Below are 16879 nucleotides of genomic sequence, written 5' to 3'. Positions count from 1 at the left end.
CAATATACCACGGTAGCGTCTTGATGATGTAGATAAGTCATTCTCATTGAACACGGGACATTGATCAAACAAAAAAAAAACACTTATATAACGCTTGAAGTGATGTAAAACATATCTTTGGGGGTGAGGGTTTGTCATAATCCATGCTGATGTGTTTTGACATTATCGTATTATTATTTTCTAGGGTTGTCTTCTACCATAATTTGTGATCGATAACGATCGCTGTACTTTGTTGATTTGCCATCCCAAACAATTTTGTATGGATGAAGTTTACTAGTCTTTCAATTTTTTTACTGGATAGTTGGGTCATCGGTTGCGACCATTCGTCCGTGATGTTGATAGGACATTTAATACTAGTGATACTTTTCTTCTAAATGTTGGAAGACACATCAAACTCGAATTTCGGCTCCCAATTGATTATAAAAACACAAGATTGTGACATCAAGGATTGTATTTTTATGTGGAAGTTATCCACGAATAAGAAAGAATAATACATTAATACATGGAACATTTTTTTCTTCTGGGTGCGTGCTGTATGACTCTTCTTACTAGTTGATAAATGACATACCGAGGAAACGTATAATTTCTCTTTCGAAAGATGCTAGCTACCTTCTTCTCTTTAACTTCTCATATATATATGGACGGCACACGTCACAGACGCCTAAAACTAAGATTCTGATATTCTGGAAGCATATTTCTTTCGTGTAGCACGGCATCAATTCACTAAACAAGAAAATGAAAAAAGTTATATAGCTAAATAATACAACAAAGGAGCTTATGCCTGAGACTTACATTTCAAAAAGAATCATTTTAATTACAAAATTTTCCAAGCCGGGAAGGCCAGCACTACATCGTCTCGAAGGGTTGGCTGGAAACTAAAAGCATGACATCGATTATTACCTGGCATCACTGATCACCACCGTCATTTCTGTCGAGGTTTCGAAGAAGCCCATTAGAAATACTTACAATTTGCTTCTGGATTAGATGCAGGTCCCTGTAGGAAGAACAAAAGGAATGCCACTAGTTAGTTCATAAATCATCTACTTTGCCTTCTGCTATTCCACATAAACAAGACAAACGTTACTCACGAGTAGTCAACTGCAAACTTAGCTCGAGTACTTATAAACTTCACAGTATCTGTGGTTCTGTATAAAGCTTGCAATTGTCAGATGGCCAAATTCTTTAATGGCAAAATGGGGTAAAACAGACTGCGCAGCCGGAGGACTTGTTCATCCTAAGTTCTAGGTTCTAAGTACCAAAGGGAAACTAGTTACAAGGTTGATGGAACTACAAAAAATTTATCAGATGTTTTCTGCTTTTATAAAATCAATTGAATCTGAGATGTACAAAATAATGGAAAGAATCAAAGAAAGGAGTAATTCATTTAAAGATACTTGTCCTTTGTCCACACTTCACTGTCATACACTTGAATTCATAATTTCATCAGACATCACAATACTGAATCATGCTTAAACTTCGTTTTCCTTATTTACATGCCAGGGTATTACTTCATTTTCTTTCTGTTTTACTCTTACTCCAATATCGTATATTAGAAACTTTTACAAATTTCCAGCAGTATTAAAGTTAACAAAAACATACCTCAGCACGTGCACAGACAGAGAATCTGCGTCCAAAATTAGGACCTTGCTTCCTCACAACCCGAGCAACACAAGGTTCACTATGGCGCTTGCAAACTGGTATGCTATTCTGCATGACTTGCTGTAACCTTTGGCACTCCAATAACGCAAAATTATTCTTCTCTTTGTCCAAGGAGCAGACATCTACTTCATCCTGATCTTGATTTTATACACTAGAGTTCAGTTCATACTGCTTGGGACTGCCGCTTTGACTTTCTGGTATTGGAGTTTCATTTGAGAGATGATTAGAATCTGGAACATTTCTCTGACTAGTAGAAATACGAGTATTATTGCTCAAACAGTTGCTACTGATAGAACTTTTCTGAAAAAATGACCTCAAAGAGAGTTGGGAACTCCTTTTTGATTTTTTCCTAGCTTCACTGCTGCACATTGTTTTTGTACGTTCACCACCTAAAGTTACCAAGGTGTTACGAGTAGCCTCAATAGCAAAAGCGCTTGAATGCTCATTTGTTTTTGAACTGATCACTTGGGAGTTTTGGCTCAAAGAACAGGAGTTGCCGCTGGGTGCACCGGGTGTGCAACATTGGTCAGGCGAACATCTTTCTTCCTCACTGAAACTCTCTTGAATGATATTTCTGTCTAACTTGTTCCGCAGCTTGTCTTTTCATTAGCAAAGATACTGCACAGGAGGACAAAGGGTTCAGTCAACCTCGAGTAGGCATAGAGAAGAAGTAGCTTCAGGAGAACAGGTTAAGAGAGCATACAGCATCCATATGGGGAAGTATGAAGTATTAGTAATTAAGCAATATAATCAAATTCAAATCTTTTTCGTTTTCACTCTTTTATTGTTGGACTCGTAGTCAAAATATTTAACATCTATATACATAGATATAGTTTTTATTAATGAACACCAAAGTTGCAAACTTGTCCCAAACTAAAGGCAGCTGCACATACGATATTCCACCATCCCAAATCACGTTAAACACAAGGCACACAACAAACCCTTAATCTATTTGATCAATAAGTACTGCTATAATATAACTAAAATCAATAGACAACTAAATACTAGTTGAACCAAGGAAGCAGCCACTTCCTTCAAATTTCAAGTGTGCACAAAAGGTTTATCATTTATGTCCTTGCATATTCCACGAGAATGTTTATATGGAAACATCTAAAATCAAACAAGATGGTAGTCAGCAAAAGGGAGAATATAATTCCATACCATGGTTTGTTGGAGGCCACCAACCATTGGAATGTATCTAACAGATAAAGATGGGGTGCTATGCTGGGAAACACTAGGAATTTCCAGTAAACTTGTGTAAACTGGAGCATGATCGGAGTCTTTGAGTTTGATGTTCTGCCCTCCCTTCCACCTGCGGGCTGGGAAAGAGGTCAAGGCAACATCATAACACTCACATAGACATGTTTCACCTACATATATGTACCACATGCATGCACTTCCACATTACCTACTGTTGCATAATCACAAAAGTAAAACTAATACAAGAATGACATCCAAGCATGGGCTGCACGCACACAAAAAGCAAGCATCTATTTATCCTATACCTCAGTGAATTTCCTGGTTTCCACCGTTTAAATTGTGTCAATATGTCACACTCCTTGACATGGCATGTTACAAAATTATGACTTTGCAAGTCCTGCTCTTGGTGTAAGCATGCCCCTGCACAAAGATTGTGATCGATTCTAGAGCCATAATTAAACTCTTCAGCACCTGTACTTTGTGACCATGTGTATGCTTTACCTATCAGGATTATTTGCTATGAAAACATCAAAGAAAGAGCCTCCATTTTCCACCAACATCGATCTAAACCATCTTCTAAATCTACAAGGTAGATTTTCTCAATTATTAGGAATGAACTACAATTATATATTCTGCATATAATTACATGCACAGATGGCCACTGCTAGAGATCAGGCAAACATCTTACTGGTTGATCTCAAAATCTGGTTGCGTATCACAGTGATCTAATGAAGTGGGTGCAATGTTAAGATCACCAACAACAAATATCCTCCTACCCTGACGCAAGAGAGACTCCCACCTTTTCTACAACAGAAACATTAATTAAAAAAAACGACGACAATAACAATTCTAACTTTTTCATGCTAAAAGAAAGAAACTGAACACAATGGCAACTTAAAAAGTAAAAGGGTCATTTTGGTTACCTCTAACATCTTGAAAACTTGAGTTTAAACTCCGTCCCTTCAGTATCATCACATCCAGCTCGAGGCCCATACAAATTGAAGAGAACTACACAGCCATTGTCAATATAAATCTTTAAACTTTCCCCAACAAATAAAATAAAAACTCACAAAGACTTGAGCTTGAAACTAGAAGCTAAAGCAAAACATACCAAAATGCCCATGATCCGGGATAACACACTGCCCCTCGCCATCAACCTTCAAAAGCTCCTCTTTTGAAAACTCCTCAAGCCCTTCCACAACCGCAATCATTTCTTCCTTTCCACTGTCAAGAACCCCGGTAAAGCATTCCTCCGCCACCTCCTGCAAAGCGACTTCGTCACTCGAGAACGCCCACTTCGCGCGACAAAACGTCGCCACACCTTCACAGAACCACATTATATGCCAAAAAATCAATCAAAACAGGAAACATAAAGGTGCAAAATTTGAAGAGAGTGTGTGCCCCGCAGCGTGGCTGGTTGAGGCATTTTAACAAACAATTATCGGAGTACCCGGTGTTGCCCCTTCCGGAGGTACCTGTGCAGGAGAAGGACTCGTAGCCGTCCTCCAAGTCGGCGGTTAATTCATGCCGTCGCAGCTTGGTTTCCTGGAAGCAGATGACGTCGGCGTCCAATGAATTCAGCAATTTGAAGAGAGAGCCGAACTGGGAAATCCGCGGCCGCAGCCCGTTCACGTTGTACGTCACAATCTTCATCTTCTTCCTCGCTTCTGGTTACAGATGGATGGAAATCCTCAGCAGGCAATTTCCGAATTTGGAGGTAAGAGAAAGCGAGGGACCGAAATGCGACGCCGCTAGGTAAAGCCGTTAAGATAGGTAATTTTAGCGATTTTCCCCCGGATGTTGTACTTCTTAGATGATTTGGCCCCTACAGTTTTGATTTGGCCAATTTTCCTCTATCAATTAATGTAAATTACCATTTTTTACCCTTAACTCTTCCCTCATGTTCATTTCTTGTGTGTAAAAAATTCACATGTGCGTCATCAAAAGTTATTGGTTTTTTATTTTACGTCACAACTTAAATTAAAAAAAAATAGATGAAATGAGAATGAAAATGACATTAAGGGGAATGCTAGATGGAAGAAACTTGTCAAGTTGAAGTTCAGGAGGTAAATTGATAGTACAAGTTCACGAGAGAAATCAATGAAATAGTTTTTTTTTTTTTAAGATACGCCATTGAATTTCGAGACACTTCATAAAAAAAACACATATCAATCCTATCACTTGAAGTATAAAAAATTTTGATGATTCAAGTTATCTTTTAGTTTGACCAAAACTGAGAGAGAAAAGAGTCAATCTGAAATGTTGTTTGATTTTTCCCTTTAAAGTAAGATTCACGCATGCTACGTAAATAGAAAACAAAGGCTTGTAAGATTTGAGGCAAAAGCGTTTTTATTGTTGCTAGTTTAATTATTTGAGTGGTAATGTGAAAAAAATTGAAAGGTGATGTCACTTTTTTAAACGGTTTAAATTTCAAGGATGGATATATATATATATATATTGTCAAATTCAAGGATATATTTTTGATGTACTTTTTATCGCACTAGTTGTGATTAAATTAATTTAAATTTGAGATTCGTGTCTTAAATCATTTAAATCATACTAGTTTAATGGTAACTAAAGCATCACCCTTTCTAAGGGTATAGAAAGAGTGGTGTTATTCACACATCTATTTTTATTTCTTACACAATTCTCTTACTTTTCATCTCTCAAATTGAAGGAATGAATTGAATAAAATCGATGGACAAAAACTAGCAATGTGTATGAAAAAAAAAAAACAAAAAGTGTAGATAGCACTATTTTGTGAAAAATGCACTATCTCGGACCCTTCCAAAGCAATTTTAATAAGAAATATAAATTTTGCCATTAAAAAAATTATAAAATTAAAAAAAAAAGATAAAAAAAAATGAAAAACCCATATCCAAATAGCAGTGGCGTCCATTTCCCTGTGGTGGATTTTGTTGTGGAAAGCAAGCTGAGATCAGTGTTCAATTTTGTATCTTTGTGATTCTCTCTCGTTCTTCCCCAATTTCTTCAATTTGCAGTGAAGAGCAAAATCCTAGGCTCAAAAATTAACCCCAAAATTATGGATCATTGGAAATCCGACGATTTCTCAGCTGCTTCAGCTCCTCCTTCTACTCACCCTCTCCCCTCCAATCGTCCCCACAACTCCAACTCTGATTCCAGGTTATCTCTCTCTACAAATTTTATTGGGTTTGTTTGGATTCAGCAATTGAATGTCTGCTGGATTAAATAATTTGGGAAAAAAAAAAAAAAAGGAAAAATGATTGATGGGTTTGAAGCAGATGAAAAAGTTTGATCTTTACAGTTTGATTTTGTTGGCAGGCAAAGACTTGATGCGGAGACGAAGGACCCGATTGTTGCCAGAAAAGTTCAGAAAGCAGACCGCGAAAAGGTGAGGAGGGATCGATTGAATGAGCATTTTTTTGAGTTGGGCAACACATTAGGTAAGTTTTAGTTGCTGCTGTCTGTTACTCCTTCTGCCATAATTTTTCGGGAAAGACATGTTTAAACGTCGTAATTTGCGTATTGAAGTTAGATAGTTTCAGTTTGGCATGAAATTAATACATACTTGGATTAACGGTCTTGTTAATTCGCAATATAGTTAGTTCATGATACACATCCCTTGTGCCCTCGTTGTTATGCTGGAAATGCAGATCCGGATAGGCCCAAGAACGATAAGGCAACCATCCTTACCGACACAATTCAAATGTTGAAGGATTTAACTGCCGATGTCAACAAACTAAAGGCTGAATGTGCTGCACTTACTGATGAATCCCGTGAGGTGGGGTGATGTTATTGTTACCGTGTAGAATCCTGTGGTTGTAACTTGTGAGGATGATTATATGCTAATGTGATCGGAATTCTTGTTTATTACAAGCAGCTAACGCAGGAAAAGAACGAGCTAAGAGAAGAGAAGGCATCTCTAAAATCCGATATTGAAAATCTAAATGATCAGTATCAACAAAGACTGAGAGTTATGCTCCCATGGGCTGGCATGGATCCTTCTGTTGTTATGGCTCCACCTTACTCATATCCAATGCCTGTAGCTGTCCCTCCCGGCCCAATTCCCATGCACCCGTCACTTCAGCCATATCCTTACTTTCATGCTCAAAATCCTGCTGCTATGCCTAATCCCTGTTCAACTTTTGTGCCATATCCAGTACCTGCCAATCCTCCAGTAGAACACCCATCACCGCAGTACGCATCTGTCTCCCTCAGTTCAAGCAAGCAAGATTCCAGGAGTAGGTCATCAGATCATCGAAGGGGTAGCAATGCTGAAAGGTGTGATGACTCCAACGATGTAGCAACAGACCTTGAACTTAAGATGCCAGGATCTTCAGCACCACAGGTTAGTTTTAACTTGTAAACTTGTTGTAGAAGCAATACTCGGAGTAACGTTTTTGTATCTGTATGTCATAGATATAACTGCAGCAATGCTCTGTACATTAGAGATAATAATTTACTGAGTTGAGTTTCACAGGATTCATCTTCTGGGGTTAAGAAGGCCAAGCAATCACAGAGGAAGGATAGGGGCATTACAGATGGAAGCTCATCAAGTAGGTCTTCTTCATCTCAAGTTGTTCAGGAAAGCTCCTCCAACAGTGTAGGTGACGTTCCCAAGCCTAACAAATGAAGATAGGTCGTCTGTATTTCTGACCTCATCGAACTGCTAACATTGCAAAAGCCTGTGTTTTCTGTGAAACCCTGGTACACAACACCTTCGAGGTTAAATTTAGAATCTCAGTTTCAAAGTAAATCCCAAGTCCAAGACTCCAGTGTCCAAGCAAGCAAGGGTTTCCTTTGGCTAGTCACAAGTTTGATCGACTTGGCCAATACTTGCCTCACCATGTTTGGTCTGCAACATGTATCCAAAAAGTTTAAAGTTTAAGCGTATAAGCAATGTCACTAAGGAAAATGTTAAAAAAAAAAAAAAAAAATGATAGGAGATCAATTCGAATGATACTGAATGAGTTGTCTCCTTAAGTGCAAGACAATGTTTTAAAAGGCTCGCCTTAGGGCGTGCCTAGGCGGCCTCTGAGGCTGGGCGTGAGGGTTGCCGCCTCTGTTTTGAGGGAGTGGGCGAAAGGCGTCAAGGCATCTCTATTTGGTTGCTTCTTTTGTTTTTTTTTTTTTTTTTAAACTCCCAAACCCAAATTTTGGATAGGGTTTTAATTGCCTCGTACCTCTTCCTTGCACTATTGTCTCTGCTTTTTTTTTTTTTTTTTTTTTTCTGAATTTTTTTTATTTTTTATATAATGGATGTGTATGCTGTCTGCGTGCATTGTTATATGTGTGCTTATTGTGTTTTCATACCTCATCTTTTAAAATTGACAATGTCATACCTCATATTTAAAATTTGGTCCAATGTTATATCTTCCGTTACTTGGCCGTTTACTTTTCAGTTAAATACTGACGTGGCTTGATTGGGTACCCACTTTTTATTAAAAAATTAATAAAATATTATTCAAAACTAAAAAAAAAATTATTTAATATTTAAAATAATAAAGAAAAGTAAAAAAAAAAAAAAAAAAAATCCCTTTGCGTTCCCCCCCCCCCTTCTCTCTCTCCCCCCAACTTCATCTTCTTCCCTTCCTAATCTTCAACCAAAAAACAAAAAAATTAAAAAAAAATTGAAAACCCATCAACCAACCCCCCCCCCCTCTACGGAAGAAGGAGAAGGAGAAGGAGAAGGAGGAAGAAGAAGAAGAAGAGGAAAAAAAAAGAGAAGAAGGAAGCAAAAAAAAAAAAAAAAAAATTTTGAAAACCAATCAACCCTCCCAGCGGAAGGAGGAAGAAGAAGAATAAGAGGAAGAAAAGGAGAAGGAGGAAGAAGAAGAAGGAGAAGGAGAAGGAGAAGGAGAAGGAGGAAGAAGGAGAAGAGGAAGAAAGAAAAAAAAAAAAAAAAATTGAAAACCCATTGATCCCCCCTGCAGAAGAGCAAGAAGAAGAAGAGGAAGAAAAGGAGAAGGAGGAAGGAAAAAAAAAATATATATCCAACCTAACCCAGTTCGCCGCCCCCGCCCCCCCCCCCCAACCCCCAACCCCCTGTAACCTAGAAAGAAGAAGAAGAAGGAAGAAGAAGAAGAATAAAACAAAAAAAAAAAAAAAAAAAAATTCTACCCAACCCAGTTTGTGTACCTTCTGCAACCCAGAAAGAGGAAGAAGGAGAAGAAAAAGGAAAAAAAAAAAAAAAATCCAAAGTGAACCCATTTCGTCCCCCCCCCCCCACCCAACCCCCTGCCAACCCTAAATCCATCACTCTCATCCATTCTTCACATCCTCTTTCGCACCCATCCTCCACCTTCTCTGCATACCCATCTTCCAGCCGACGGGATCTGGGTTTTTTTTTTTTTTTTTTTTTCTTTTTTTCTTTTTTCTGAGTTGCAGGAGGGAGAATAGGGGTATGGGGAGAGAGGAAGACAAATTGAGAGTGGGTGCGGGGGAAGACAAATTGGATTTTTTTTTTTTTTTTTTTTTTTTTGGGGTTTGCAGGTGGGTGGGGGGAAGAAGATGAAGATGGGGAGAAGAGAGATGAGGGGGATGGGGAGGGACGAACTGAGAGGGTTAACTTGTTCTTTTTTTTTAAAAAAAAAACTTTTTATTATTATTTTAATATTTAAAAAATATTAAATATTTTTTTTTAGTTTTTAATAATATTTTAATGATTTTTAAATAGAAAGTGGGTCCCGAATCAAGCCACGTCAGCATTTAACTGAAAAGTAAATGGCCAAGTAATGAAAGGTATAACATTGGACCAAATTCTAAAGATGAGGTATGACATTGTCAATTTTAAAAGATAAGATATGAAAGTGTCATGACATCAATAGTTGAGGTAGTTTTTTATACTTTATCCAAAAATTTTGGTCCCGTAGGGCTTCACCTCACGTCTCAAGCCTAGGCTGGGCTATCCCTCAGACGCCTCGCCCACGCCTCACGCTTTTAATACACTAGGTGCAAGGTGAAGCAAGAGAGTATGAAATTGCGTTTTATGATCTGTTGAGAGTTTGACCAGGTTTTATGATCTGTTAGATAGGCTTGTAACTTCATTTTAATCTCACTTCACTCCGTATAACTCACAAGTCATTACTTTATTCGGTTGACTCTTGAAATATATATGAGACCCAACCTCTAATAAGACTATGCCACATGTTCAATAAATTTGATTCATTTTAATCTCACTTCACCCCATGTAACTCAAAAATCATTATTTTATTCGGTTGCCTCCTGAAATATATGTGGGACCCAACCTCCAATAAGACTATGATAGATGTTCAATAAATTTGACTATAAATTTCCATTATGTATTACCATTCAACAATTACAATTTTTAATATTTTTTTTTAATAAACTATATTATAAAGGAAAGAGCGGGTTTAGCCACACAATGGGCTATCAATAATTTGGTTCAAAATCACTTTTGGTGAGAATCGAGCTTGAGACCTCGCACTTACAAGTGATGAGGAGTATCACTAGACCGTAGTACTAAGTGACAACAATCATAAAATATTAAGTTTAAAAGAAATTGAAGAGATGAAAAAAATCAAAAAGAAATTAATTAGCCTAGCCCATTAAAATCAAACCCACATAAAAAATTAACATATCTATGGCAATGTTGAGTCGATTTTGAGTTTTATAAAGATGACTTTTAAGTTTCAGAGAGCAAATGAATCAAAATCGAGTTCCAAAGGACAAAGTGGAGTACACTATGATTTCAAGAAGTAAAGTGACAACTTCTGAGTTACAAAAATCAAAGTATTAAAATTGAGTTTCAAGTGGCGTAGCTAAAATTAAACTTGTATATTTGCGTTCAACTTGTAACAGTGTTGTTTGCATAAACCCTCCTCTGTTGGTGTTGATCTTGTACCCAAGACTTGTATTTTGGCCCTTGATCTTGTAATGGAAAATAAAAAGGGGAAATGGGTGTCTAAATAGATCTTTATACAAAATTCAAAGGCTAAGTTGTTTTCTGCCAATTAGGTTCTATTTAGACACCCATTTCTGAGAAGGATCTTTTACAAAATTCAAAGGCTAAGTTGTTTTCTACCAATTAGGTTCTTTTAAAATAAATTAAGATATTTGAAACGATCATGAAGCATGAAAACATTCCCCATAATGCATGAACTCCCTATATTTATGTTTTCCCTTCAATTATATATATTGCATATGTGTTCATATATTTTGTCACTATATATATATATATATATTTGTTCATGCAATACGCAATTATGCTATGTGAAATTTGTGAGTTAAAGAATCAAAATAAAATAGAAGCAATTTTGGGTCTTTTCCAAACCCTAACCGAGAAAAAAAAAAAAAAAAAAAAAAAAAAAAGGGAACCAAGCAGCCCTTCTGGGTTTTCTGTGCGCGAGAACCAAGCCCACTAGCCGGGCCTTCATTCTTTGCTGGGCTTCGAGCCCTGATTCCATTTGGGTTCTGAAAACCCTAAAACTAAAACTTGAAAAGAAAAAGAAAAAAAACTCAGAAAAGCGTTAGAGCCACGACTTGAAGCCGCGCTCGTGCCAACCTAAGCCGAGCCGCTTAGTTTCTGAGCCAAGTCCAAAACCCAGACACAAAAGCATATGACGTCATTTTTAGCGTCGTCTTCTTCGTCACGCTCGACACCAGCTTGCCTACAGTCGAGCTCCGGTGACCTACAATGATTGGAAGTTGTCCCCGACATCGAAACCTCGAGATTTAATTTGAAATCTCGACCATGTTTTGGAGATTCTCGAAGAATCTCACTGGTTTTGGACCACCACCGATGTCGAGAAAGCACTCTGTCGTGAGTTTAAGAGCAGTTCCACCGGAGCAACAAGAGGCCAGCACCTAGTGGAAAAAATAGGCTGGGACTCAGCCAATCCACTCCAGCCCGTGTGTTTGCCTGGCACCCAGCCCAAGCTGGTCTCCAGACCAGCCCATTTTTGACAGACCTGGGGACCGGCCTGTTTGTGTTTTTAAGCCTGGCGCGTGTCCTACACGCGCGCGTCCTAGCGAGTAGCAGACAACAAAATCAGAGGTAGGGCCCAGGAGCGCAGGCGCATTAACCTCTCCCCTAGGTGGGCGACGTGGCCCAATTTCTACCGTTGGATTTCCAACGGCTAGTTATTCTAGACCGTTGGATTTCCAACGGCTAGTTATTCTAGACCGTTGGATTTCCATCAGTAAAAAAAATTTGAATTTCACTTTTAAACTGGACCGTCCGATCACAGATCAACGGTCCACGTTTTTTCCCCAAAAAATTAAGAATTTCACTTTTAAAAAATACAGAAAATTTTTAATAAATTCAGAAATTATTATTATTATTATTTTATTTTTTATAAATTCAGAAATTAAAAATAAAAATATTATTTTTTATTATTTTATAATAAAAAATAAAAATATTTTAATAAAATGAACTAGGCTATTTTTTTTAGGAGTGGAGATGCTTTGGCCTATTACTGTTCACTTGAGTGAATAAATGGGCTAGGCACTAGCGCAAAGTCTTTAGGGGTGGAATTGCTCTAAGGGTTCCGTTGAACCGCGACTCAGTCTCATCTGAGAACACCACCAAATCATGGCGGCGCCATTCGATTTTTCCAGCGATAGCACATACCCAGCAAAGTTGGGGTGCTCAAATCAAACCCAGTTTGTTTGGGCCTTGTCTAGACTCAGCCCACTTGGGCTTCAACTTTTTTTTCTTTTCTGGGCCTATTGCCCTCTCAACCCCATAGCCAGCTTGGAGCTGGGCTGATTTTTTTCACAAACCAAGCCCACTTGGGCTTTCTTTTGTTTTGGCCCGCATGCCAGCCCGATTTGGGCCTGATTTCTTGTGTGGCCTGCAACCCATATTAAATAATAAATGGGCCTAGACAAACATTATTTTTTTTCTTCTACGATCGACCCTGAATGGTCCCAATCTATTGAATTAATTAAAGTGACCAGCAGTCTATTAATCTGACAAGACATCCAAAATTATTGGCCTGAAGCCCACTTTTGGACATTAATGATTAAGTATTTTATTTCTTTTCTTTGAACTGCTGACTCCCTATCGTAGTCCTGAAACACTCACACTTAAGTTCTTGAAGCAACCTAAATCCACTACACTTAGTTGTATATTGTATTCTTTATTCTTATAAGTACCTCCTTTTATGAACTGGAAGGATGCACCGAACGATGATGCCCTGCTTTGGCAATGATGCACCGAAAGGCCATACTTTACTTCGGCAGAGGTGCACCGAACGGTATTGCTCTGCTTCAGCAGAGGTCTACCGAACAAACCCTTCCAGCTTCAGCTGAAGCCTACCGAACCCAAGTCTGGGTTTGTCTCTTTCACAATCCAATTTCGAGTTTTTTTTTTTACAACCGATGGTAGAAAGGGCTTACCAAGGTGTGGTCCTTGGCACCAAAGACCTAAAACTGCAAGAATAAAGGATAATATTCCCGAACCTCAACCTTGCAGAATCTACTTCCGTCTTGATGGAATAAATCATTGGTTATGCACCTGTTCATGACCCTACCAATGTTGTTGAGGAATGCCATTCTAGTAGTCAATATATGAGACTAATTTTGTTCCACTAAACACCGTTAGAAGAGCAGACTTTTGACATGGATGGCCTTGTTGGCCAAATCCCCTTAAGCAAACCATTTACTTTGTGAACACTTTTCCATGTTCTTGGATTCAAGTTTGGTGTATGTTTTCGTTATGGATAATCTTATTGATATTGTCCTCAAATACGAGTTAATTGAATCATGTTTCTTATATACATGTGACCAAATTCAATTAAACACGTGATTAGGTACGAATGTGGGAAAGTTAGTTATCTGGATGAATGCAATACTACGCACACTAATTTTATACCTAAATCATATCTCTAGCAGCGACTTCAGGTCTATCCAACCTGATTAAGAGCATTGACACACTCCTCGTTGTATGAATGGTACTAACTTACCATTTAAGAAACCTTATATTCTCCCCGTTCCGGAAGAATGTCGTTGAGTTTTAAGGATATTCGAGGGAACAATGATCATGAATGAAACCATTGAAGAAAATATAGTGGAATATCTTTGCACCACCTCCAAAAATGAGCTTGAAGCTTTGCTTTGGGGCCAATGGGCTGCCTCCCAACTGGGAACACACCACAAGTGGCTGGCCTGGAGCCGTGTGATTCGAGTAGTTTACTTGCTTTGGCACGACCTTTTGGCACACTTAGGTCGAACAATGATGCTACAATGCATCTCCTTACCTGAAGTAAGGATCTTATGCCTACAAGCACACTTTGCCAAAACCCGCTCGTTTGGGAAATTTGATTTTTATATCATCCCTCACAAAGATACGAAATCACCTTTTTTTTTTTCTTTTTTTTTCACAGTGGATTCAAGGGAATATATGTGGACTAATCCAACCAAAATGTGGACCATATAAATACTTATGCTTTTGGTTGATGAATCGATGAACTGGTCACATGTTTATCCACACATATTGTTGTTAAACCTCCTAGCCGATTTTAAAGGTTCACCACCCTACTTATCCCATAAAGTCTGGAAGACTAGATAATGCCTCAGAGTTTATATCGACGATTTTCGATAAGTATTTCATGTCTTTTAGGTTAATAATTGAACATTGCATTCCCATGTTTACCCCAAAACAGCATTGCAAAGTGATCATAAAGCATAATTTAAATGATTGCTTGGACTTTGGTGAGCATACCAAGTTTTCGATTTTTGCCTAGGGCTATGCAATCTTGTACACATCTATGTTGGTCCGCCTTAAGGCCCATTGCCACTCAACCTATTCAATGTTACAGTTGGTTATTAGGTATGAACCCGACGTTTCATACTTACGCATTTAGGTGTGCATTCCATGTGCCAAGTTATGTTGCTACAACGTACCAATATGGGTTTTCAAAGAAGGATGTGAATCTTTGTCGATTACGATTTTTCTTCACACTAACTTTCTTAGAGTCCTTGCAAGCAATCTCTTTACCGCTCATTTGCGGATTGTCACTTCAATGAGACAGTCTTCTCGTCGTTAAGGGGACATAAGAACGTCAACGTTCTTGTAGAACGGCGTGAATTTGCCTGGACGTTGCTCACTATGCCTCATCTCGATCCCTGTACCGCACAAGTGTGAGAAGCAAGTGCAATGATTTCTAGCTTTCAGAGTGTTGCTCCAAACGCATTCCTCTAATCTAGCTAAAGTGACGAGATCATATACCAGGTGCAAACATGCCTGTAAGGATAAACGTACTTAACGGACGTCGAGTCAACATCCTAAAAGGATATGCCGCCCTTAAAGGACGGTTTGGCCATCCATGTTGGACTCTCCGGTACACCAGCGGATAACCAATCAATTTATCTCGGCCTGAAGCATGACTTATCACTCGGTTCATAGGATTCACTTTCTTAGAAGAGGAAGACATGGCACAACAATGAATCTATACTCGATTGTTATCTCAAATCCTTTCCATCTCATGAGATTAATCCGGATTACTCCCGAGACTTGAAGTTCTTGGTCCAGTATACTAGTTTGTATGAGATAATGGAATTGAAATAAGATTATCATCAATGATGTTTTCACTTATATGGTAGTTGTTGACATAAATCAAAAGTGACGATATCAAACTGTGTTCTGTTGATTAATGACAATGTAAAACTGATTGGACAACCAAATTTACAATCCAAGTTAAATTCCTTACCAAAGTGTGTTTTGGACATATCATTCCTACACTGCCCAAGGTAACCCTGTTGTGTTACAAGTGGGAAATGAAGCATAATGAGATGAATGAAATAGTGCAATATGATGCACGCCTTATGGTGCAAGGTTTCTCTCAAACGCCCTGTGATTAATAGCAGCATTATGAAATATGGTTAGCATTTCTCCATGGGGATATAGATACGGAGATTTACATGTAAGTTCCCAAAGAATTACGTGGACTAGTTCAAATAGTTCTAAACCACGGAACATCATCTTAACTCATTTCAGGCGTTCACTTAAGGATTGAAGCAATCCGGCGGATGTGGTATACCCATCTAAGTAATTATTTGATCAGTTAGGGATATGAAATATGCCCTTGCGTGTTAAACTATGAAGTCATATTTCGAATTGCTAGAGTTACAGTTTATGTTCATGACATGAATCTTACTAAGACTCTAGAAGAGCTTAAGAAAACTTTCTTGCACCTGAAGACGGAATTTGAGATGAAGGATCTTGGAAAAACCCTTTTAAGCCTTGACTTGAAGTTCAAACATTGTTTTGACGATACTTTGGTCTACCAATCAAATGACACCCTGAAGGTGTTACCTTTTGAGTATACATATGATCTTCCATACGCTATTTGCAAATGAAACACTTGAATAGGTTATGGAATTCGAAATTCCATATCCAAGTTCAACTTTGCGCTTTGTTGTACTTAACTCATTGCGTTAGATAGGACATTTACTTCACTGTGATCTATTGGTAAAGATGCAGCATTGCGCCTACACGTAACCACTAAATTGGTATTAAAGACATTTTTCCGCTACCCTGAAAGGTACTACAGATATGGGCTGATCCCAACGCATCACGAGTGGATTCGGCCCCCCTGATCCTCGGAATGATGCTTGCCTTGTTGTTATGCTGACGCTGGTTACTTAACAAACTCGCACAAGGCAAATCCCCAAATGGTTATGTCTTTACCATTAGGGATATAGTAATATCTTGGAGGTCCACGATATGACCTTAGTTGCGAAATCTGCGAATCGTTCCAAGACTTACCTTACTTCACTATGCCACACATGATACATGGTTGAGAGCTCTTGTTGAGCATATTCGAAGTACTTGCTATATTCATTTATCATTGAGTCCCAACGACGATCCATGAAAACTATGCCGCATATATTAACCCGACCAATCTATGATACATCAACGAAGTCAACGCCAAGACATATTGCGTCTACATTCACATCAGTAAAGCATTAGGAGATTGAAGTCATGCAAGTCATTCCCAGACAACCTTCTCGACCTCTACACAACTTCACTACGAAGTCAACCTTCTAGAAGGTTGTCCGAGGAATTGGTATG

The 16879-nt window shown here is 38.4% G+C and overlaps 1 protein-coding gene and 1 pseudogene across 3 annotated transcripts; one reads left to right on the top strand and one right to left on the bottom strand.

The window, feature by feature from the left end:
- Positions 1-732: 732 nt before the first annotated feature.
- Positions 733-4695, bottom strand: LOC137746941 (DNA-(apurinic or apyrimidinic site) endonuclease 2-like; annotated as a pseudogene). The gene is made up of 9 exons (XR_015957243.1): positions 4296-4695; positions 3971-4180; positions 3783-3867; positions 3548-3663; positions 3165-3441; positions 2821-2971; position 2601; positions 1600-2277; positions 733-994 (listed from the first exon to the last, which is right to left on the bottom strand). The product of XR_015957243.1 is annotated as a DNA-(apurinic or apyrimidinic site) endonuclease 2-like (transcript).
- Positions 4696-5612: 917 nt separating this feature from the next.
- On the top strand, positions 5613-8128 carry LOC137712082 (transcription factor bHLH121). 2 transcript variants are annotated; one of them, XM_068451230.2, is made up of 5 exons: positions 5613-6003; positions 6163-6284; positions 6495-6622; positions 6722-7189; positions 7322-8128. In XM_068451230.2, the coding sequence occupies exons 1-5, from the start codon at positions 5903-5905 to the stop codon at positions 7472-7474; spliced, it is 972 nt and encodes a 323-aa protein (XP_068307331.2). In that variant the 5' UTR covers positions 5613-5902; the 3' UTR covers positions 7475-8128. The 2 variants fall into 2 exon arrangements, with proteins under 2 accessions (XP_068307331.2, XP_088541216.1); XM_088685090.1 differs by having other exon boundaries at positions 5751-6003; positions 6163-6232; positions 6443-6622; positions 7322-8036.
- Positions 8129-16879: the final 8751 nt, after the last annotated feature.

The sequence above is a fragment of the Pyrus communis genome, chromosome 15, assembly GCF_041283825.1.
Source record: "Pyrus communis isolate YQ-2024b chromosome 15, ASM4128382v1, whole genome shotgun sequence".
Classification (NCBI taxonomy): Eukaryota; Viridiplantae; Streptophyta; class Magnoliopsida; order Rosales; family Rosaceae; genus Pyrus; species Pyrus communis.
This window is presented reverse-complemented; position numbering and strand designations above follow the sequence as displayed.